The sequence below is a fragment of the Chrysemys picta genome, chromosome 11, assembly GCF_011386835.1.
Source record: "Chrysemys picta bellii isolate R12L10 chromosome 11, ASM1138683v2, whole genome shotgun sequence".
In the NCBI taxonomy this organism is placed as follows: domain Eukaryota; kingdom Metazoa; phylum Chordata; order Testudines; family Emydidae; genus Chrysemys; species Chrysemys picta.
Window position 1 is genome coordinate 69,164,963 of NC_088801.1, and position 21,569 is coordinate 69,186,531.

Below are 21,569 nucleotides of genomic sequence, written 5' to 3' on the forward strand. Positions count from 1 at the left end.
TCTTGTAGTGTGGGGCCCAAAACTGGACACAGTATTCCAGATGAGGCCTCACCAATGTCGAATAAAGGGGAACTATCAGGTCCCTCGATCTGCTGGCAATGCCCCTACTTATACAGCCCAAAATGCCGTTAGCCTTCTTGGCAACAAGAGCACACTGTTGACTCATATCCAGCTTCTCGTCCACTGTGACCCCTAGGTCCTTTTCTGCAGAACTGCTACCTAGCCATTCGGTCCCTAGTCTGTAGCAGTGCATGGGATTCTTCCGTCCTAAGTGCAGGACTCTGCACTTGTCCTTGTTGAACCTCATCAGGTTTTTTTCGGCCCAATCCTCTAATTTGTCTAGGTCCCTCTGTATCCGATCCCTATTCTCTAGTGTATCTACCACGCCTCCTAGTTTAGTGTCATCTGCAAACTTGCTGAGAGTGCAGTCCACACCATCCTCCAGATCATTAATAAAGATATTAAACAAAACCGGCCCCAGGACCGACCCTTGGGGCACTCCGCTTGAAACCGGCTGCCAACTAGACATGGAGCCATTGATCACTACCCGTTGAGCCCGACGATCTAGCCAGCTTTCTATCCACCTTACAGTCCATTCATCCAGCCCATACTTCTTTAACTTGGCAGCAAGAATACTGTGGGAGACCGTATCAAAAGCTTTGCTAAAGTCAAGGAATAACACATCCACTGTTTTCCCCTCATCCACAGAGCCAGTTATCTCATCATAGAAGGCAATTAGGTTAGTCAGGCACGACTTCCCCTTGGTGAATCCATGCTGACTGTTCCTGATCACTTTCCTCTCCTCTAAATGTTTCATAATTGATTCCTTGAGGACCTGCTCCATGATTTTTCCAGGGACTGAGGTGAGGCTGACTGGCCTGTAGTTCCCCGGATCCTCCTTCTTCCCTTTTTTAAAGATGGGCACTACATTAGCCTTTTTCCAGTCATCTGGGACCTCCCCCGATCGCCATGAGTTTTCAAAAATAATGGCTAATGGCTCTGCAATCTCACCCGCCAACTCCTTTAGCACCCTCGGATGCAGCGCATCCGGCCCCATGGACTTGTGCACGTCCAGTTTTTCTAAATAGTCCCGAACCACTTCTTTCTCCACAGAGGGTTGGTCACCTTCTCCCCATGCTGTACTGCCCAGTGCAGCAATTCGGGAGCTGACCTTGTGCGTGAAGACAGAGGCAAAGAAATCATTGAGTACATTAGCTTTTTCCACATCCTCGGTCACTAGGTTGCCTCCCTCATTCAGTAAGGGGCCCACACTTTCCTTGATTTTCTTCTTGTTGCTAACATACCTGAAGAAACCCTTCTTGTTACTCTTAACATCTCTTGCTAACTGCAACTCCAAGTGTGATTTGGCCTTCCTGATTTCACTCCTGCACGCCTGAGCAATATTTTTATACTCCTCCCTGGTCATTTGTCCAATCTTCCACTTCTTGTAAGCTTCTTTTTTGCGTTTAAGATCAGCAAGGATTTCACTGTTTAGCCAAGCTGGTCGCCTGCCATATTTACTATTCTTTCTACACATCGGGATGGTTTGTTCCTGCAACCTCAATAAGGATTCTTTAAAATACAGCCAGCTCTCCTGGACCCCTTTGCCCTTCATGTTATTCTCCCAGGGGATCCTGCCCATCTGTTCCCTGAGGGAGTCAAAGTCTACTTTTCTGAAGTCCAGGGTCCGTATTATGCTGCTCTCCTCCTTTGTGTCAGGATCCTGAACTCGACCATCTCATGGTCACTGCCTCCCAGGTTCCCATCCACTTTTGCTTCCCCTACTAGTTCTTCCCTGTTTGTGAGTAGCAGGTCAAGAAAAGCTTTGCCCCTAGTTGGTTCCTCCAGCACTTGCACCAGGAAATTGTCCCCTACACTATCCAAAAATTTCCTGGATTGCCTGTGCACCGCTGTATTGCTCTCCCAGCAGATATCAGGGTGATTAAAGTCTCCCATGAGAACCAGGGCCTGTGATCTAGCAACTTCTGCTAGTTGCCAGAAGAAAGCCTCGTCCACCTCATCCCCCTGGTCTGGTGGTCTATAGCAGACTCCAACCACGACATCACCCTTGGTGCTCACACTTCTCAACTTTATCCAGAGACTCTCAGGTTTTTCTGCAGTTTCATAGCGGAGCTCTGAGCAGTCATACTCCTCTCTTACATGCAACGCAACTCCCCCACCTTTTCTGCCCTGCCTGTCCTTCCTGAACAGTTTATATCCATCCATGACAGTACTCCAGTCATGTGAGTTATCCCACCAAGTCTCTGTTATTCCAATCACATCATAGTTCCCTGATTGTGCCAGGACTTCCAGTTCTCCCTGCTTGTTTCCCAGGCTTCTTGCATTTGTGTATAGGCACTTAAGATAACTCATCGATCGTCCCTCTTTCTCAGCATGAGACAGGAGTCCTCCCCTCTTGCGCTCTCCTGCTTGCGCTTCCTCCCAGGATCCCATTTCCCCACTTACCTCAGGGCTTTGGTCTCCTTCCCCCGGTGAACCTAGTTTAAAGCCCTCCTCACTAGGTTAGCCAGCCTGCTGGCGAAGATGCTCTTCCCTCTCTTCATTAGGTGGAGCCCGTCTCTGCCTAGCACTCCTTCTTGGAACACCATCCCATGGTCGAAGAATCCAAAGCCTTCTCTCCGACACCACCTGCGTACTGCCCATCATTGCCACTCCTGATGCAATTGGAGGGGTCGCTGCCAGGACTCTAGTCCCCCGTGAGGGCTGGCACCTGGCCTCCACAGAACTCCCAGCTCCAGCTGTCCCACAGTAAGAACCAATGGGTGCAATGGGAACCAAGACTGCCGCTAACTACAGAGCATGAGGGCTGGCCCAAAGTCTGCAATCATGAAAGAATAGAAGTTTTCCTCCAGCTTCTCTTATTTTGCTGAATGAAATGCTGGATTGTGTGGCTTGTCCAGAGAAGACTTGGCCCTTCCCTTCCTTACATAGGACCCAATCCTGCATCCATTAAAGGCTCGATCCAATGCTCATTGAAATCAAATGGGGACCTTTCCGTTGACTTCAATGGGCATTGGATCGGTCCTTAGATCAATGTCAAAACTTTCATTGACTTCAGCGGGTGTGTGACTGGGCCCTCAGAGAGAAATGCACTTTGCTTCCGTTCGAAGAGAAGAATTCCATGTGTATTTTGAGTCTGCACAAAGCAGACGCAGCCTGTATCTGTAAGAGTGAGATGATTCAGCCAGAATAAAGATTATCCTTTGGGGATCACTTGTATACACCCTTTCCCCCTGTTATTTTTAACCTCTCTTGTTTTTCCTGCAGCTCATGGACTCCTGGATGCAGTCCAGGGAAGCTTGCCGGCGGGAGAGGGCTGTATGGAGCAGCATACTGCTCCTAAACTTCGTGGCCACAGAAGTCAAACTGGATGTGAGTAACTCTTGACTTCTAGTGACCTGATTGCAAACTAGACCTACAGGGCACTCTCCCACGCCAGAGAAACTTCCTGCTTAGAAGTATGTTGATGGGCCCCAAAGTGCAATGCTCCCTAATAGGCGGAGGAAAAACCGATCTCGTTGCTCGTCCATCATCCTGACTGAGATGGGTTGGCGTCTGATACACTTGGAAAATAAATCCAGTGCCCTGGAGGAATAGGCCACCTCTTTCCAATGCAGGAAAGGCAGCTAACAAGGGGCACAGGAAGAACGGGTTTTTCTATGGTTGGATCTAATGAATTTCAGAGAAAAGAGATTTCAAAATCCTAGAGACTGAAGACATTTCATACCCAGCTGGTTCCCTGTTTGCCTCCATTCCTCATCCTAGTACCATGGGATACTTTCCTCTTGTGGAGCTGCAGGAAGAGGCCTCTCCATTCCAGCCCACCTCAGCCGTTACAGATCATTATGATCCTGATCTTGCTCCCACTGAAGTCTGTGGCAAAACTCCAGCGGACGTCTGTGGTGCGGGATCGAGCCCTATATTCTTCTTCTGGCTCCCAAGCCTCTTCTGAAGAGGGAGAGCTGAGGATCACGCCCCATTATAGAAAGGGACTGTGTGGATATAGACTCCTTGCCTAGGAGACACAGCCCGCTTTACTTGCAGTGGTAATGGATTCCTCCTCTCCTCTTTTGTACAATTAGGAAGCGTCTCCATTCACCAGGCTCGGACACCTGGTTGCAGTGCTGGGGATCCGCTGTGGGGATCCCATCAAGGCGATCAGCTCAAAGGCAGCAGGGGCTGTTCATTACCTCGTCTCTATTGCGTGGCGCCAAAAGAGTAAGAGAAGCAGTGATGAGCATCTGAATCCCCCTCCTGGGAGCTAAATGCTAGAGACTTTCCTCAGGCAAAGCTCCCGTTCAGGATAGTGCCTGAGGAAGAAGTAGAGCATCTGACTCGTTATTTGTTCCTTTGAACAGAGTGCTGGTTTTTTTGTGGCTCTAGAAACAATCATCTGATAGTCATCCCGTAATTCTAGCCCTGACTTTCAAAGAAAGGAAAGGGGAGGGGGGGAATACAGAGAAAGGCAACACACGTTACCGCAAACTGAGACTGGTAGAGCTCATTCCGTCAGTGGGAATGGGAAGGGTGAGTGGGACACGATGATAGGGGATTAAATGCCATCAGACCAATTAGTTCAGTTCGAGATGCCTGTACCCCGAATGCCCCAGAACTTTGATGGCTGTTGGAAATCTGGATCCAAATCTGGGGCTCGATTCATGACTGTGTTAATCCACTTCTATGCCACTGAAGTGTTTTGGCTAGATTCCAGTCACCACTTGATAGAGTCACTTTACTCTGGGGGTCAAGGCCCTGATCCAGCACAACATTTACGCACATCTGTAACTTTCATAAGGCGAGTAGTCCCACGGAAGTCCCTGGGATTATTCATCTGCTTAGAATAATGTACGTGCTTAAATGCTTTCCTAGATCAGGGCCAAACAAAGGGCTTTGTTCAGTAAAGAGGGATGAGAGCAGAAGCCAGGAAGCAGAATGGAAAGTTAAGAGTGTTATTAACATGTATTTCAGTTGCACAGTTGGACAGAAAGAATGTGGAATGGACTGAACAGAGGAACAAGGAATTTCTGGCTGCTTGGAGCCCCACTGTGGTTTGCAACAGCCCCTCCAGGATCGCAGAGGTAATCACATCCTGGCACTAATGACCATTCTACATTGGTGTCAGTACAATACGGTATCGCACAGCTCCAAACTACTTCCTGTCCCTGAATCGCCCATCTCTATTGTGTATGGCTTACCCAAGAATTACAGCTCCTGCCCTTACTCATGGCTAGAAATGACATGCTCAGAAAGAAACAAGATGGGTGAGGTCCAATTTTTTTATTGGATCAACTTCTGTGGGTGAAAGAGACAAACTTTTGAGCCATACAGAGCTCTTCTTCAGACAGAGACAGAAGAGCTCTGTGTAGCTCAAAAGCTGGTCTCTCTCACTACCAGAAGTTGGTTCAATAAAAGATATACCCTCACCCATCTTGTGTCTCTAATATCCTGGGACCGACACGGCTACAACAGTGAAGACAACAAATGCTCATAGAGTGATCTACTCTGCAGCAAGTGGTTCTCAACCTTTCCAGACTATTGTACCTGATTTCAGTCCCAGGGGGCGGGGTTCGGGCTTCAGCTTGAGCCCCGGGCGGTGGTAAGGTGGCCGGGTGCCCGGTTTTCGACCAGAAAATCTGGTTGAAAAGGGGATCTGATAGTGTCCGGTCAGATCTACTGACTGGACACCCAAAGTCCAGTTACTGTGGGTGAGGGAGGTGGGGAGGTGCCAGGTCATCACCCGGACCAGCCTCTACTCAACCGGGGCTGCCACCTACCCACATCATGCGGCTGCAGCTCCCAGCAGGCAAATTGCTCCTGACCTGGGCGGGGAAGAGGGGAAGAGCAGTGAGCAACAGTGGAAGGGGAGAAGAGGCCCAAATGGGGGGCAGGGCCTCGGGGGGAAGAGGCGGGGCAGAAGAGGTCCAGCACTCCTGCATGAGTGTCCAGTTTTTAAATATTACAAAGTTGGCAAACCTAGGCAGTGGGCTTGGCTTGGGCTTCAGCTTCTGCATGTATCTTAGATTTGCGGGGGCCCTGCTTGCCACCCCCAATGGCGACCCTAAACTTGTGACCCCCCTAAACCCATCCCATGACCCCCCTGGGGGTTGCCACCCCCACATTGAGAAACACTGATATAGTAGATAGAGCAGTATAAACAAGTCATTGTCTCTATGAAATGTTAGTTTGGACTGACTTTGCTAGTGCTTTTTATGTAGCCTGTTGTAAAACTAAGCAAATATCTAGATGAGTTGATGTACCCCCAGGGACGGCAAGTTATATGGGCCCATGGTGCCTGGGCTTGAGAAAATTCAGGGCCCAGGGGACCCGGCTCCACCAATGTTCGGGGCTGGGTCTCTCTCCCAGCCCCGCCTCCCGCCCCCACGCACCTCTCCCGGCCCCGGCTGCCACCCCTGCGCGCCTCCCCCAAGCGCCCCTGCCTTCCCTGGGCAGCGGGCGGCTGCCCCCTGCAGCTCTGCACTGTGCTCCCTCACCAGCCGCTGCCGCAGCCGGCTACAAGGAAGCGGTGCCGTGGGCAGGCTGAGGCGGCTGCTACGCCTGCGGAGGGAGGAGGGAGGAGCGCATGGCAGCCCTCCCCCACGCCCCCCGGCAGGAGACTCCGAGTCGACTCGGGGGAGGGGAGGGGGAGGCTTATCCTGGCTGGACCTCCTGAGCAGCAGCCTGGGGGGGCTTGGATGAGTGTCGTGTTGGGGGTCGGTGAGGAGGCCCCCCCTTCCTCTCCCCCAGAGCTCGCTGCCGCCAGCAGGGAGAGGGCTGGGGGGAGTCCTCCTCTCTGTCCCCCTGCCCCAGCCCAGGGTCAGCCTGCTTGCTGCACCCCAAACTCCTCATCCTTGGACCAGCCGCACGCCCCCTCCCACACCCAAACCCTCTATCCCAGCCCAGAGCCTGCACCCAGCACCCAAACTCCATCTCAGAGCCTGCACCTCTCCTGCACTCAAACTTCCTCCCAGAGCCTGCACCCCAAGCCCCCTCCTGCACCCAGACTCACTCCCAGAGCCCGCACTCAAACTTCCTCCCAGAGCCTGCACCCCAAACCCCTCCCACACCCAGACTCCCTCCCAGAGCCCACAGCCCCTCCTGCACCCCAGTCCCCTGCCTCAATCCAGAGCCTGCACCCAGCACCCAAACTCCATCTCAGAGCCTGCACCCCTCCCGCACCCAAACTTCCTCCCAGAGTCTGCACCTCAAACCCCCTCCCACACCCAGACTCCCTCCCAGAGCCTGCACCCCAAACCCCCTCCCACACCCAGACTCCCTCCCAGAGCCTGTGCTCAAACTTCCTCCCAGAGCCACCACCCCAAACCCCCTCCCACACCCAGACTCCCTCCCAGAGCCTTAGGCAGGTGTAGGGGGAGGCGGGACTTGGACCCATTCTGAGCAATGCCAAAAATTATACAAACCTGGCGCCCCTGTGTGTATCCCCAGGGGTATGCGTATCCCTGATTGAGAACCACTGCTCTAGCAGATGGGTTCCCAACCTGGGGGGCACAGCCACCCTGCCCTTTCCTTATTGCCAAATGGGACAAGGTCTTGGCTAGTTTGGAAGGGGACTCTGGGAGGGTCCTAGTATAGGAAAGGGAGTGTCCATATGGGGAAGGTTGAACGCCTGCTGCTCTAGTACTTTGGGTTGTTAGAAGCTGTCACAACGAGGTCTATACTATATAGGCTTGATCCAAAACCTATTGAAGCCAATGGAAGTCTTTCCATTGAAATCAATGGTCTTTGGGTCAGGCTGCAAGCCAGGAAGTATGGTGATGGTGTCGTAATCAGGACTTGGGTGCTGTATTTATGCTGGGATGTGTTGTAGGAGGGTATCACATACAGTCACAGTCAAAGACCGAGTACTGTAACAGTCATTACTAATATTACTACATGGATCCCGCAACTGCTGATCTTTTAATGGTGACCCTTTAATGGTTTAACTAGTCCTCTTGCCTCACTGTGAGTGATATGGTTTCGCAGCAGAAGCCTCATCAGCCACTGGGGCCCTGTAATAGAAAGGAGTAAAACAGAGCCCCTGAGAAGCTGGAGAGGACCTGCAACCCCTAGACAGGGCTTTCTCTGGGCTCCAGTAGTTATCAGCCCCCCGTGGAATCAGGACGAGGCCTTTTGTAAATTACACTTTTCCCTGTATGCTTCAGCTCTTTGGAGTCTATTTCAACCCAAGAGAGAGGACAGATTTCATTCTGACTGTTATGGATGGCCTGACGAATCACTGCAACAATAACTGCCAGCCAACTGCAGAGGGATTGCTGTCTGCCATGGTGAACAGCGGTGGGACTAAGGTGGAGAAGGTATGGGGCGCTGCTGCTGAGATGGACGGAAACTAGAATTCCCAGTGCTGGGAACAGTCATACGTTCAGAGAGTTTAAGGCCAGAAGGAACCATCAGATCTTCTAGTCTGATTCCTGTATCTTGGAAAACATAATCCCAACTATACATACAAACGGAGGGGGTCTAAATCAGCTGTTACCACTCCAGGGTGGAGTCATCATGGACAATTCTCTGAAAACATCCACTCAGTGTGCAATGGCAGTCAAAAAGGCTACCAGAATGTTAGGAAGCATTAGGAAAGGGATAGATAATAAGACAGAAAATATCATATTGCCTCTGTATAAATCCATGGGATGCCCACACCTATAAATTCATGAATGGTGTGGAGAAAGTAAATAGGGAAGTTTTATTTATCCTTTCACACACAGACACACACACAGACACACACACAGACACACACACAGACACACACACAGACACACAGACACAAACCTGGGTTAATACAAACCTAAGGAAATATTTCTTCACACAGCACAACTCGTAACTCATTGCCAGGGGATATCGTGAAGGCCAAAAGTATAACCAGGTTCAAAAAAGAATTAGAGAAGTTCCTGGAGGACAGGTCCATCAATGGCTATTAGCCAAGGTGGTCAGGGGTGCAACACCGTGCACAGGGTGTCCCTACGCCTTCTGATTGAAACTGGGACTGGGTGACAGGGGATGGATCACTCAATATATTGCCCTGTTCTGTTCATTTCTTCTGAAGCATCTGGCACCAGCAGAAGACAGGATACTGGGCTAGATGGACAATTGGTCTGACCCAGTATGGCCATTCTTATGTTACCCCTGTATTGTGCCTAGATAGGACTCATCTCCTTTGAGCCATTGATATCTGGTCTTTGCGACAATGCACCTTGTAAGGCTCTGAAATGAGCCCTGCCAATAATATAGGAAATTGTGACTTTTAGGCAAAACGTAGAGGCTAACTCTGATTCTCCAGGGATGCTGAGGTTCCCTCTTGCCCCAGCTGCAGGATGGGATGAGAGTCTTGTCCCGTCTCATCTGGTTCCCTCTCTCTCAGGCAGCAGACCTTGTGGCCGGGGTTTGCAGCCGGTTGGATTCAGTCCAGCAGCCCAGCTCCAGGACCCTGATGAAGAAGTTAGTGGCCCTGCTGGCTGGCGAGGCGGAGCATCTGGACACAGTGATCTCATGCCTTCTGGACTACTCCTTCCCTACAGACAGGTACGAAATGCCTCCACTCTTCAGGCCTCGCGTGATCCTTTGAGGCCCTATATGAGAACCTCACCACTGAGCACATTGTTTGGTCTTACTAAGGCAAAGTATAAAGCACTGACTGTTGAGGACTGAATCTCCCCCCTCTACATGGGACAAATTACCTGCCCTCTCCTCCTGATGGCTCTTCTCTTTTCAGCCACAAACCACAGCGAGCGAAATCCGCCTGTCAGAGATTCCTCTCCCCCATTCCCTGAATGTGTCTCCCCATGTGCAAGGCAGGAGCTCTCATTCCCAGTCCCCCTCTCCCGGCCCCTGGGACTTGTTAGAGATCTGCCTGTGGGAGAGGTTCTCAAAAACACAGTCCCCCACACCTACGGTCAGTGCTCATGGGTCCTGGAGCAGGGGGTGGATTTAAGTCTGTGTTCTTGAGTTCACTATCCCTTTGCTACTCTGGCTGGCAAGCGCAGAGCTCATTCCGCCGTTCTCCTTCATCTGAACGTACAGATAGTGAGCCTAGGTGGAACGTTTGCTGTCTGAAGCACATTTGTGTTTGGGCAGGAAAAGTTGAGCAACAGTGATTACCCAAAGCGTGGTTTTATGATGGATGATCCCAAGCAGTGAGTTCCAAAAACAATCCATATCAGCAGGGCCGGCTCCAGGCACCAGCAAAACAAGCAGGTGCTTGGGGCGGCACATTTCTAGGGGCAGCATTCTGGAACTGGCCATCATAGGTGCTGACTCCGGGGCATGGGGAAAAAGTGCCCCCGCCATCCCAGCTCGCCGCCCCAGCTTGCCTCTGCTCCGCCTCCACCTGCTTCCCTGAGCGCACCGCCGCCGCTCCGCTTCTCCCCCCTCCCTCCCAGGCTTGCTGCGCGCGAAACAGCTGTTTTGCGCAGCAAGCCTGAGAGGGAGGGGGGAGAAGCAGAGCGGCAGCGCACCCAGGGGAGCAGGCGGAGCGGAGGTGAGCTAAGGTGGGAGGTCGCGGGGGCCCCCAGGAAGCAATGGGGGGGAGAAATGTGGCACACCCGGGGGAGGAGGCGGGGCTGGGGATTTGGGGAAGGAGTTTGGAAGGGGTGGAGTTGGGGCGGGGCTGGGGGAGGGGGGCACGAAAAAAAAAGTGGGGGCGGCCAAAATTTTTTTTGCTTGAGGCGGCAAAAATCCTAGAGCCAGCCCTGCATATCAGAGGACTCCACTGAAACCCTCCCTCACACAGTTGTTGGCTGAGCGCTGCGGAGATCTGAGCCACGCTGCTGCATGCCCGCTCCCTTTTTTTTTTAAAGGGAATTTAATGCTGGTGAAAGGTGCCCCGTTGACACCCTTGGATAATGAAGACCTCAGCTGCAGCCCAGGAAGTGACGATGAAGCTTCCTCCACAGTGCCCCTAACAACACTCTGAGCTCATAGCTGGAGGGGCTGCCGACTAGGCAAGAAAGGCTCATTCAGCCTCCATGTCCTGTTCAATCCCTGAACCTACCAACAAGGGCCAAGTATGGTGGTTGACTCTGTAATGTGGACAGCGTGCACTGGGCACTGGTCCGAGACCCTTAGTTCATTTCATATAGGACATCTGCTGCCAGAGAAGCTGTATTAGCCATTAGCCATCAGCCTCTCGGTATTAGCCATCAGCCAGTAACAGGTCGTGACCAACTGAGGCCAGATTCACACTGGCAGCCTTGAGCTGAAATGCTCCATATCCTGTGTCAGTGATTCTCAATCTGAGGTCCATGGAGTCCTTGTTCATGCTCCACATTGAATTGCACAAGCTCTGGGGACTGGATTGCTGGGCAGGGCGTTGGCTCCACAGGAGGATTTCTCTTACAAAGAGATTACATTGGTGAAGAGGTGTAATAGCTTTTCTCCTAAGCCATCCAGTCCCTCATGTTGCCGTATTTCTGAATTTCTAGCAATGCGGCCGAGCTATGGCAGTTCCTATCTGCTGACCCGGCCCTCGGAGGACAGGTGATGGAGAACCTGGTTGTGAAGCTGCAGAGTCACCACAGCTCTGAGCACCAAGCCTCTCACACGTCTGCTGCCGTAAGTCACTGTTCGAACATCCATAGCCCCATACAGTAAAATCTATCCTATGTCTCTGTCACACGGCACATTCACCGCCAACGCGCCTCCTCATGCCAGGACATGATGTTGCAGGGCTTATTCCACACTGGTGTCCCCTTGTCCAGCCTCCTGGTTCTGCAACACTCTGTAGGTTCCATGGTCTGGCCCTCTGGCCACGTCACCTCTTCCAGGGTTAACAGAAAAGTCCAATATGGGAAAACCCAACATGTAGTGGCCTCTGTGCCAGGCCCTCAGCCCCCATCTGAGCCTCATCATTCTTGGTCTTAGTCCTGAGGTCGGTACTTTGCCTCTTGCTGGGGAACCCAGACCTGACCTCTGCTCTGGGTTCCAGCCCACGGACCCCATGATAGGCTGCTAAGGACTGTTCCTTCAATCCCTCACCACTTCCCTGAGCTGCTCCTCCCTTTTTCCTGCTTGTTAGCAACTCCCATGGGTCTGCAGCTTCTGCTTTTCCCGCCCTGGATTTGTGGCTCCTTGTGACTTCTTCCCACCCAACTTCTGAGGAGCTTCCTCAAAGCTGTTCCCAGCCTCCCTGGCAGCAGCTGGGCTGTGTTTCAAACAGTCCTTCTGGTTTCCCTCCATAAGACAGGAGTCCCTGCCCCCTAGCCTTCCTCCTGGAGGTGGCATTTACTTCAGGCAGTCCCTCCACCTCTCCTGCAGGCAGGACTCCCCCAGTCTCCTCCTTTATGCTGGGTTGTAAGTTAGCCAACTGTGGGGCCTTAGCCAGATTCCCCTGGTGGCCCTTTTTTCCCCAGTCAGTCCTCAGGCTCAGAGGGTTCAGGCATAGGTGCTGGAACTGGGGGAATGGGGGTGCTGTAGCACCCCTGGCTTGAAGCAGTTTCCATCATATACAGGGTTTAGAGTTTGGTTCAATGGCTCTCAGCACCCCCACTACACAACGTGTTCCAGCACCCATGGGTTCAGCCTTCTCCTGCTGGTGTTTTCTCTGCTAGGAGGGAGGAGGCAGCATGTATGCTGATCCCCTTCCTAAAGCTCATCCCAATTCACTGGGAGAGAGGGGAGTCCTGGCCCTCCCATTTTGCAAGGCTCCTGGTCCCAGGTCCTTACAGAAACATAACAGGAGTTCCTCCTGAGCACGACTTATTCCTTGGACCACTTCTTCCCTACCAGTATTTCCCAGCTCCTTACGTATATCAGACATCTCAAAATCTGACAGGGCCACGCCACGTGACAAGGGTGGGCTGACCCCCTAGCACCGTTACCTTTACAGGGACAGACTATCCCCTCCATTTTGGGGCTACTCCATAATGTCCTGACAAACCCTTGGGGGAGGGTTCCATTCATCGCATCCATGTTGGAGCTCTGAGAAACCCCTGTGACACTGTCTGCCCTGGTGCCAGCTCAGGATAGGGTTGCAGGCTAATTCACTCAGATGCTAACAGAAATCAAAGAAGTCAAAAGCTATTGTAGTGTAATCAGGCAGTTCACCTGTGTGTTTGTTTAGTTCAAAGGAAAAGTTAAAGGAAACACTTATCTTTATAACCTGTTGATTGCTATTGTATTGTGTATATCCCTGTAATTAGTTAACCCTAGATCAAAAGTGTGCGTTGGTGTTAAAAGATGAGAATGAACTTGATGTGTAAAGTTTATGAAAACTAATGAAGGATTCTTGTTTGCTATTACATTACATTGGCATCGTGTATATCCCTGTAATTAAATTACCCATCAAACACAATTGGAGCCTTGGAAATGTAAATGAAGAAGACTGCTAACTTCGAAGCAAGGGCTACTGTGTTTGACAACGGGAATTCACAGACTAAGTCTGAATTTCCTACTCATCAAAACCCACTTGGATAAAGACACTGTTCAGATTGGTTTCTGGAAAAGCTATAAAATAGATGTCAAGGAATGATCCTGTATCTCTGACTGTTTGGACTCTTACAGGGAAGATGCCAAATGCAAAATGGAGATCCCCAGAAACATCTGGGTTCCTGAAAAGACTTTTAGGAAACCAAGAGATTACTACATCTCCGCTATCATTTGGGATTTACGAATTTTGACTCACCTGTTAATGTATTTTACCTGCTTTAATCTCTCAATAACTCTCATTTATTTTTCCTAGCTAATAAATCTTTAGTTAGTTTACTAGAGAATTGGCTGCCAGTGTTGTTTTTGGTGTGAGATCCAGAGTACCAATTGACCTAGGGTAAGTGACTAACCCTTTGGGGTTGGGAGTAACCTAATGTGGTGTGATTTTTGGTTTTAATAACCTTTAATCACAAAGTTCAGTTTGTCTGGGTGGCAAGATAGGCTGGAGTGTCTAAGGGGACTGTCTGTGGTAAGACTGTCCTTGGTAAAACTGGTACTGTAATCCAGGAATGCACAATTGTTACTGGCTTTATGAAATCCAATTATAGAATATACTACTAGTTTGGGGTGCCTGCCCTGTTTTATGGCAGTCTGATCTAAGATTGGCACTCACAGTTGTGAACCACTCCAGAGAGCGTGACAATTGGCATAGTCAGCACAGGAGTCACATGCCACAGGTCAATTGGGCTTAAAGATCATAACCCAACACTATTTAAAGTTTAAATTTGATATGGAAAGTTTTAAGGGTTAAAGATGAGTTACAATGGGTGAATCACAATCCTATGAGAGTCTTGACTCAAAAGAACTTGAAAAAGTATGCAAAGAAAGGGGGCTATCTGTTAAGAAGAAAGCCGCAGAACACGAACTGAGAGATTTGCTCATGGACTTTGACCAAAAAGCAGGGTCTCAGCCCCCCTAGACCCCAGATGCAGAAGAAAAGGCCCCTCTGAGGCACTTGGAAGCCAAGAAACAATGCAAGCATGAAAGAATGACGGTGGAAGTCCAAATGAGGGAGAAGAAAGATGCCGAGGAAGCTGATGAAAGAGCCACTCTTCTCTTCATTAATTTATTCTCTCCCATTCTTAGTCCCATGAGGCATTACCCCCACCCCAAGCATGCAGTCTCTGCAGCCCCTGCAGGTCAGGAAGCTCTGCGAGATCCTAAATCAAAGCTAGGTCCCCTGTGTGGCAATGCAGCCTAGTGTCACCAGACTCCACAAGGCAAAGCCTTCAACCTGCCAGTGCCCGGCTTCCCCCGCCCTGCTGCTCAGGGCAGTTTAACTCGGTTTGTTTCTCCATGAATCAGGGGAGTTTCATAGCACATAAGCAGGAAGTCCTGAGAACTGACGCAGGAGGGAGTAGGATTTCCAAGTAAGCTTGTGTCTGTCTTGTTCCCTCTTCAGGCCACATGCGCCCTCTATGAGATGATCTCGGTGAGCAAGTCCAGAGATGCCACAACCTGCCTCTATCCTCAGCTGCTAATGGCTCTTCTTGTCGAAATCCATTTCAGCCTGGTACAGAGGATACCAGGGGATAAAGTCTCTGGAAGGGAAAGCAGCCGGCAGAGCCTCCACACCAGGTACTGTGCCTACTGGAAAGTCAACGGTCTAATTACATGGACAGTCATAGAGAAGTCATAGTTCTCTTCTCCAGCTCTCATGTGGCCCCTGCAGGTTTTCCATAACTCTCTAATTCTGAGGGAGTTAGCAGGCAGGGCTTAGGTTGCAAGGGTGTCTCTCAGTGGTAAATGACATACCGACCAATGCACTGCAGAGGAAGTAGAAAGACTATCCCAGCAGCTATGGGGAGAAATTAGTGGGAGCCAATTTGCCAGTGTGTCAAAGGAATGTGGGTCCGACACTAAAGGGCTGAAGTTCTCCTGTTCTGTGACATTGACATGCCCTAGTGCTGATGTGCAATTGTCTGTAGGATTTGCTCAGAACTCTTTCTCTTTCTTCATATTATTAAATTGTATTACTATAGTGCCTAGGAACCCCAGTCACAAACCTGTGCCTTCCTAAGCTCTATTTAAACCATTGGTGTGTCTTTCCACACACAAGTGAATCCATCACTCCCTGACAGACCTACCATGAGGGGGCTCCTGGCACTCAGTCACGCTGGTGTGTTGTTTGAATCTAGCTCTGCAGTGGAGGCTATAAAGATGCTGCTTCTCTGTGTTGGCTGCCGTTCCGAGCTGACTGTTATGGAGAAGGAGCAAGGCTGGATCCTCCTACAAAGCCCCCAAGATCACCTCCATGGGGTGAGCCTGCTGGCCAGGTAATACACAAGCATTTTCCATGCAGTCAGTCCTGCTAGTGGGGGCAATTCCAGAATGAAACATTCCTCACTTCTGGGCTGCCATGTGGCCCCAAGCTGACCCCTCACCCCCTTGTTGCAGAATGTGCTTCTTCCCTTACTAACAAAGGTATTTCTGCTTTGTGTCACAGAGCCATGGTGCACTATGCTTGCCCTGAGACCACAAGGATGCTGCTGGACCTAGTGATCCCGCTTCTCGACAGAGGTGATAAGAAACACAGGCTGACCATGATGGCCTTCTTTGTAGAAGTAAGTTTCATTAGCTGATGAGAGCAATTGGGTCTTGTGTCCTAGATTAATGAGCAACTCCTTAAATCAAGCCTTTGAGACTCATTATTGCACTACATAAACGATGAGCTTTATTGGTCATGTCCACATTGCCAGGTGTCCATGCAGCACTGACTAGGCTCCCCCAGTCCTGTCCCAGCACGCTCAGTGTAAAATCTGAGATGGATCCTTTAGGGGATCATTGGTTGCTCCAAAGTTGTAATCAGGAGCCTGATGGGAATATCCAAGAAACTAAGGTTCTGTAGAACAGCATCAGCCTGGACTCTCCCGAAGGGCAGCTGGGTCTCCTGTCGGCATCAGCCTTTCTGCAGGTCCATGAAAGGTTCCTCCCTGCGAAGTCACTAAGGAAAAGCAAAGAGGGGCATTGAGAGTGGGTATGGAGGAGAGAGGATCATGGTAAAAGCTCCCCCAGATGCAGGATCATTCGCTCTGAATGTGGTGAGCAATCTTTAACCTTCTCTATTGGATGGGTTAGTTAGAGGCACATCACCAGGAATGAGGTGGCTCTATAGTCCATCGCTAGGTTGTCCTCCCCATTTCCACGGGTTCTGTCTGGCTAGTTCCTATTGACAGTTTTCAAGGATTGTCTCCTCATCTAACTCATTAAGGGATGGGGTTTAATTCTCTCCTCACCAGGAGTCCAATCCTGGGCCCATTGAGATCAATGGCAAAACTTCCACTGACTTCAGTGGGGTCAGGATTTCAACTCAGGGGTTTGATTTCTCAGTCCCAGCTTTCGCGTTATCTCAGAGCGGCTTGTTCTGCTTCACAGGGTCACCACGAGGGGTTCAGCTGCTCTTGACAAACCCCCAGATGCACAAGAGTCCGCCATACAAATGGTCACTGAACATTTTGTTGCCCTACATGTTCTCCTGGAGGGTAGAGCAGCTCTGCTAACGCCTATGGCTGAGTCTAGTGCTAATGGCCAGGAAGTCAGTGGGAGGACTGGGTGTCACACACAAAGTGGGGCTGATGTATAGCAATGGACGGTACAACATGGAGGTTATGATGCCTCTCCACAGAACCGACACACAAGGTTTTCCGGTAAGCACCTGCTGCTGATTCGCTCTGTGTTGTTTTCAGCTTCTGCGTTACGAAGAGGCCAAGAAGCTCCCACATCCAGACACTTTGGACCGTCTCGAGGAGTGGACAAAACACCCCAGCCCAGTTTTCCGTTCACTTGGTCTAAGAGGATTCAGCATCCTGGCAACCCAACCAGGGAAGGTGAGAGCCCAGGCTTGGTTAACTGGAAAACGACGAGGTGGCTGTGACCCAGTGGACTGAGTTCTGGGCAGGCAGTGAGGCACAGTGTTCTGAGCCCACCTCTGCTGCTGGCTTGCTGACCCTCTCGGTGCCTCCATTTCCCCAGCAGGAACGGGGATCACAACGGCCCCTCAATGCAGATCTTTCCTCGGAGAGTATTTTAGATGGGATTTTACTGCTTGGATTTCAGGTGGACGTTATCATTCTCCTAGGGCTACCACACGTCCGGGTTTCCCCGGACATGTCCGGCTTTTCGCTCTTTAAATAGCCGTCCGGGGGGGATTTCTAAAAATCTAAAAATGTCCGGGATTTCCCCCCAGTCGGCTATTTATCGACCAAAAAGCGGCTGACAGGGCGGCCGAGCGCCACTCGCATTGGGGCCTCGGCAGCCAAAGCCCCTTCCCGGCTCCCCCCATCCCCTGCAGCCTTAGCACGCCGCCTGGCAGCGCTGGGGGGCGGGGCTGTGCGCCTATGAGGGAACGCGGCGGCGGGGCTGGCAGCGGCGGCCAGAGCCCCTCCCCCGCTTTCCCCCCTCCTCCCCACAGCCACAGCACGCTGCTCGGCAACACTCGGGCGGGGTGCTCCTTGGGGCACGGAGCCAGACACCTGCTCTAAGCCGAGTGGCACGGTAAGGGGGCCGGGGAGTTGGAGAAGGGGGGCAGTCAGGGGACAGGGAGCGGGGGGGGGGTTAGATGGGTCGGGGGTTCTGGGGGGGCTGTCAGGGGGCGGGAAGTGGGAGGGAGTGGCTAGGGGGCAGGGCTACCCCCCCCCCAATGGAGTGTCCTCTCTTTGAAAGTTCAGATATGGTAACCCTAATTCTCCCCCATGCAAATTACCCCAGCAGCATTCCTGTTCCTTCTTGGAGAGACTATTCCTGGTGCTGTCACAAAGGAAGACCTTGATTGGTCTAAAGACCTTAGCGAGCACACAGGGCCCTGTCTCATCGCCCCCTCCAGTGGCAAGACCCAACATTGCAGCACTGCCTCAGTTTTCCCCTCCTCGGCTTGACTTCACAAATACCTCGTTCAATAACACCCTTATTCAGGCTCATTTATTAAGACAAACAAGCCTTTGAAGGCCAAAGATAAAACCCTCCGAATCAAACCTGACAGTGTCCAACGGACTAAAAATGAGAAACAGGATCTTCTGCCATTACCACATCTCCTCTTCTGAGCTCACTCAACAAAGGTTCCACCCTGTCCTTAGTAAACATAAGAAAACTTAACTTTGGCCCCCTTCCTGGGCACCCCTTCTGCAAGCTTTTTGCCCCCAGGCTCTGCGGAGTTCTTTGTTCTCTTGGGGGAGGACTGCTTCCCAAGGCTTCCTCCCTGGAGGCCCTTTTCCCCCATCAGATTCCCCCTGCCTTCCCTCCCAGGGTACTCTAGGAGCCACTCCCCCCTGCTCCTGCTTCCCCTTCCTTCCTGACAGCCCAAAATAGTTCTCTCCTCCTCCGCTGCATCTGATTAATGCATGGAGCTGGCTGGCCCCAAAGTCTCTGGCCCTGAGAGAGGCAGAGCACTCTCTTAAAGAGTGTTTGTGACCTGCCCCCAAATGATATTTCAATGCCTTGCCTATCAGGTCCAAGTTTCTCAAACTTTGCAGAGGGTTCAGCTCTCACCTAGGACTCCCCATGGGCCAGGTTTGATTTTTTTCCCCAAGTTTCACCCTTTGGGGGATTGTCTGCATGGGAAAAGAAGGTGGCTAGAAGTTTTCGTTTGTTTGTTTGTAAGTGGAAAAACTGTCCTACAGCTCAGAGACGCAATCACCCCAGGAAAAAAATCACAATTGACTGGGGAGACAGCATGGAACATTTCCATCCAAAAAGGGAATGTTTTTAGGAGCGTATCAAAAGGAGCAACTAGAATGGAAACTGTATACCAGCCTTAACTATGGAGATTGCTGCCAGCATCTGCTATAATAATAATTAATAGCACATAGAAAAGAGAGAAAAGCCCCGAAGCAAACCACAGCTTTGCCCACTCTACACCAGAACGACCCGGGACAGGGTTAGGATTCACTGATTGCCTCGTCAGGCATCCCCATCGATTCTAAAGCACCACGCCTCCGACTGTGGAGACGGAGCTTCTCTCTGACTTGGTGCCACGGGGTAGAATAAACACAGCCCTGGCACTGTGGCGTGTACTCACTGGAGGGCTGGGAGATCTGATGAGCCCCCCCGTGTGTGTGTGTGTGTGTGTGTGTGTGTGTAGGTGGAACAAGTCAAGGCCCTGCTGCCTGCCATCCTTTGGGGTTCGGATGAGATGGATGATGGGAGTATTCTGGAGGCCATTTCAGCTGTTCAGAACCTTCTGCAGAGCCTGGATGGGAGTGAGCTCACCAGCGTGGCCAGGAAACTAATCCCCTTATTCGATGCTGTAAGTCAGGGGCTCTTGACCTGCCCATCCCCAGCCAGGCAGTGTTGTGACTCTGGAGTCGTAGTGGTGGCATATCTGACCTGATCAGTTCCGAGCCATTGCCTGGGCCTCAGGCATTGGTGACACCTTGGTCTCTCGTGTTCTCTGTGTGTGGCATGCAACCGTTTGGTCTCCTGAGGACTGATATGCTTTAATCTAACTCAAGTTAACATGCTCAATGTAGTGGTCATGGGGTGAAATGTAATGTCCTGTGCTTTGGAGTCTAGATGAATGAATGACCCTTAAATGCTATGAAACGATGAAAGTGTTGAACCCATTAAAGAAACCCTCCAAAGAGCCCTTCACTGTGGATGGAGTCAGCACTTACAGGAGGCCTCCAGGGAAATTTAGGAACCACTGTCGTAACCTGTGTTGTCTGCCCCTCCACCCAAACCTTTCTGCAAATGGGTGCCCTCTTGGTGGGCAGACCATGGAGTTATTAGTCAGACTGGCCCCTATCTGTGGTTTGCATTGTGCCGAGCTCACCCTGTAAGGAGAGTGTGAAGCTCCCTCGGTGAGATCCCCTCATGGTTGTGTGTCCATCACAGGTGAGACCCCAGGTGCGCTCTGCTGCCATCATGCTCTTTACAGAGTTGCTTAACACAGTGAAGAGGAGGCAGAAGCCCCTGCTGCAGGAGGAAGTGACCCGCAGCCTGGTCCCACTGCTCCTTCACTTACAGGACGAGGACCCTGACGTGGGCAAGGTGAGTCCCGCTGCCATGTGCTCCCTGGTGCAGCAGGCCCTGACTGCTCCAGCTCTCCTGCTAGATCTGTCTCCAGAGCCGCCTCCCAAAAGTGAAAAATCTCAGCCCTACCCGCTTACCCAAGCAAGTTCCCTGGCCTTCAATGGACACACAAGTGGAGATGTTTTATGGCTCCCAGCAGCCACTTCCTAAGTCACTGAACTGCAGCCACCATGAAGATCAAACTCCAGGAGCCTCCACTAATAGGAACAAAGAGACACCAAGGGTCAGCAGGATACCATGTGACCCCCACATTCCTTTCCCTCATTGATCATTTCAGCTGGCTTTTCACTGCAGAGTGACCACAGATTCCAGCTCTTCTCATGATGCAAACTCTCCTTGTCCCATCTTGTGTTGCAGAGGTGTCAGAAAGCCTTGGCTGGGTGTTTTCAGCTCCTGGGATGGTCTTTTCCTAAGCAGATTAACAGCAAGAAGGCTTGGCACACCCATCCCCGGGTGGTGGACAAGATCTGCCAGCACTCTGTAAGTGAACAATCGGCTTCTCGTGAGTGCTGCTTCTAGATGTGGGACCGGAAATGTGTTCCCTCACTCACTGCTCTGATTGCATGTCTAGTACTAGCATACTGCACTCTGGCTTCCTCTTAGAAGCACCCAGCTCCCCCACTCCTCCCAGTGCCTGTCAGATCTGAACAGCCAGACCTGGCCATGAGTTCAGTACGGAGGTGAAAGCTCACAACATAAAGAATCAGTTGATGGCAAAAATGCCTTCCAAATCCTGCAGGAAACTGGATGTCCCCATTTTTCACCTTACCCCAGCCCATTGGCCACTTCTGCACCGTATTTCCTATGCTCTGCACCCTCTCTAATGTCCTCCCCAGATGAAGCCCATACAACCAGGCTTCAGTGTTCTCTAGTGCCAGGCTCCAGCCCTGCAGTGCCAGCAGCTCAGACACCAGCAATGTGTCTGGTGACACTTTGAAATGGTCATTTAATGACTCCCTGGCATGTAGATGGTCGCCCCCAGGATACATGGAGATGGCAGCTGCATTCTTCCCACCGCTCCAAGCCAAGCAGATACCTGGAGATGAAATGTCTCTTCTCCTCACCCTGCGGCCCCAGCAACAAGAAGC

At 51.3% G+C, this 21,569-nt stretch overlaps 2 protein-coding genes across 2 annotated transcripts in view; both read left to right on the forward strand.

Annotated features, from left to right (window-relative positions):
* Nucleotides 1–21,569, forward strand: part of LOC135974173 (uncharacterized) — a 266,713-nt gene that overhangs the window by 212,012 nt on the left and 33,132 nt on the right. The window lies entirely within an intron of this gene.
* LOC135974172 (maestro heat-like repeat-containing protein family member 7) overlaps nucleotides 1–21,569 on the forward strand; it is an 80,140-nt gene that overhangs the window by 31,460 nt on the left and 27,111 nt on the right. Inside the window, exons 13-25 of the mRNA XM_065561096.1 lie at nucleotides 3,289–3,393; nucleotides 4,104–4,239; nucleotides 4,990–5,099; nucleotides 8,181–8,333; nucleotides 9,395–9,555; nucleotides 11,454–11,583; nucleotides 14,858–15,033; nucleotides 15,594–15,731; nucleotides 15,902–16,019; nucleotides 17,142–17,282; nucleotides 19,532–19,696; nucleotides 20,284–20,439; nucleotides 20,839–20,961. Coding sequence (XP_065417168.1) covers nucleotides 3,289–3,393; nucleotides 4,104–4,239; nucleotides 4,990–5,099; nucleotides 8,181–8,333; nucleotides 9,395–9,555; nucleotides 11,454–11,583; nucleotides 14,858–15,033; nucleotides 15,594–15,731; nucleotides 15,902–16,019; nucleotides 17,142–17,282; nucleotides 19,532–19,696; nucleotides 20,284–20,439; nucleotides 20,839–20,961 — 1,812 coding nt within the window. The remainder of the gene's footprint in view (nucleotides 1–3,288; nucleotides 3,394–4,103; nucleotides 4,240–4,989; nucleotides 5,100–8,180; nucleotides 8,334–9,394; nucleotides 9,556–11,453; nucleotides 11,584–14,857; nucleotides 15,034–15,593; nucleotides 15,732–15,901; nucleotides 16,020–17,141; nucleotides 17,283–19,531; nucleotides 19,697–20,283; nucleotides 20,440–20,838; nucleotides 20,962–21,569) is intronic.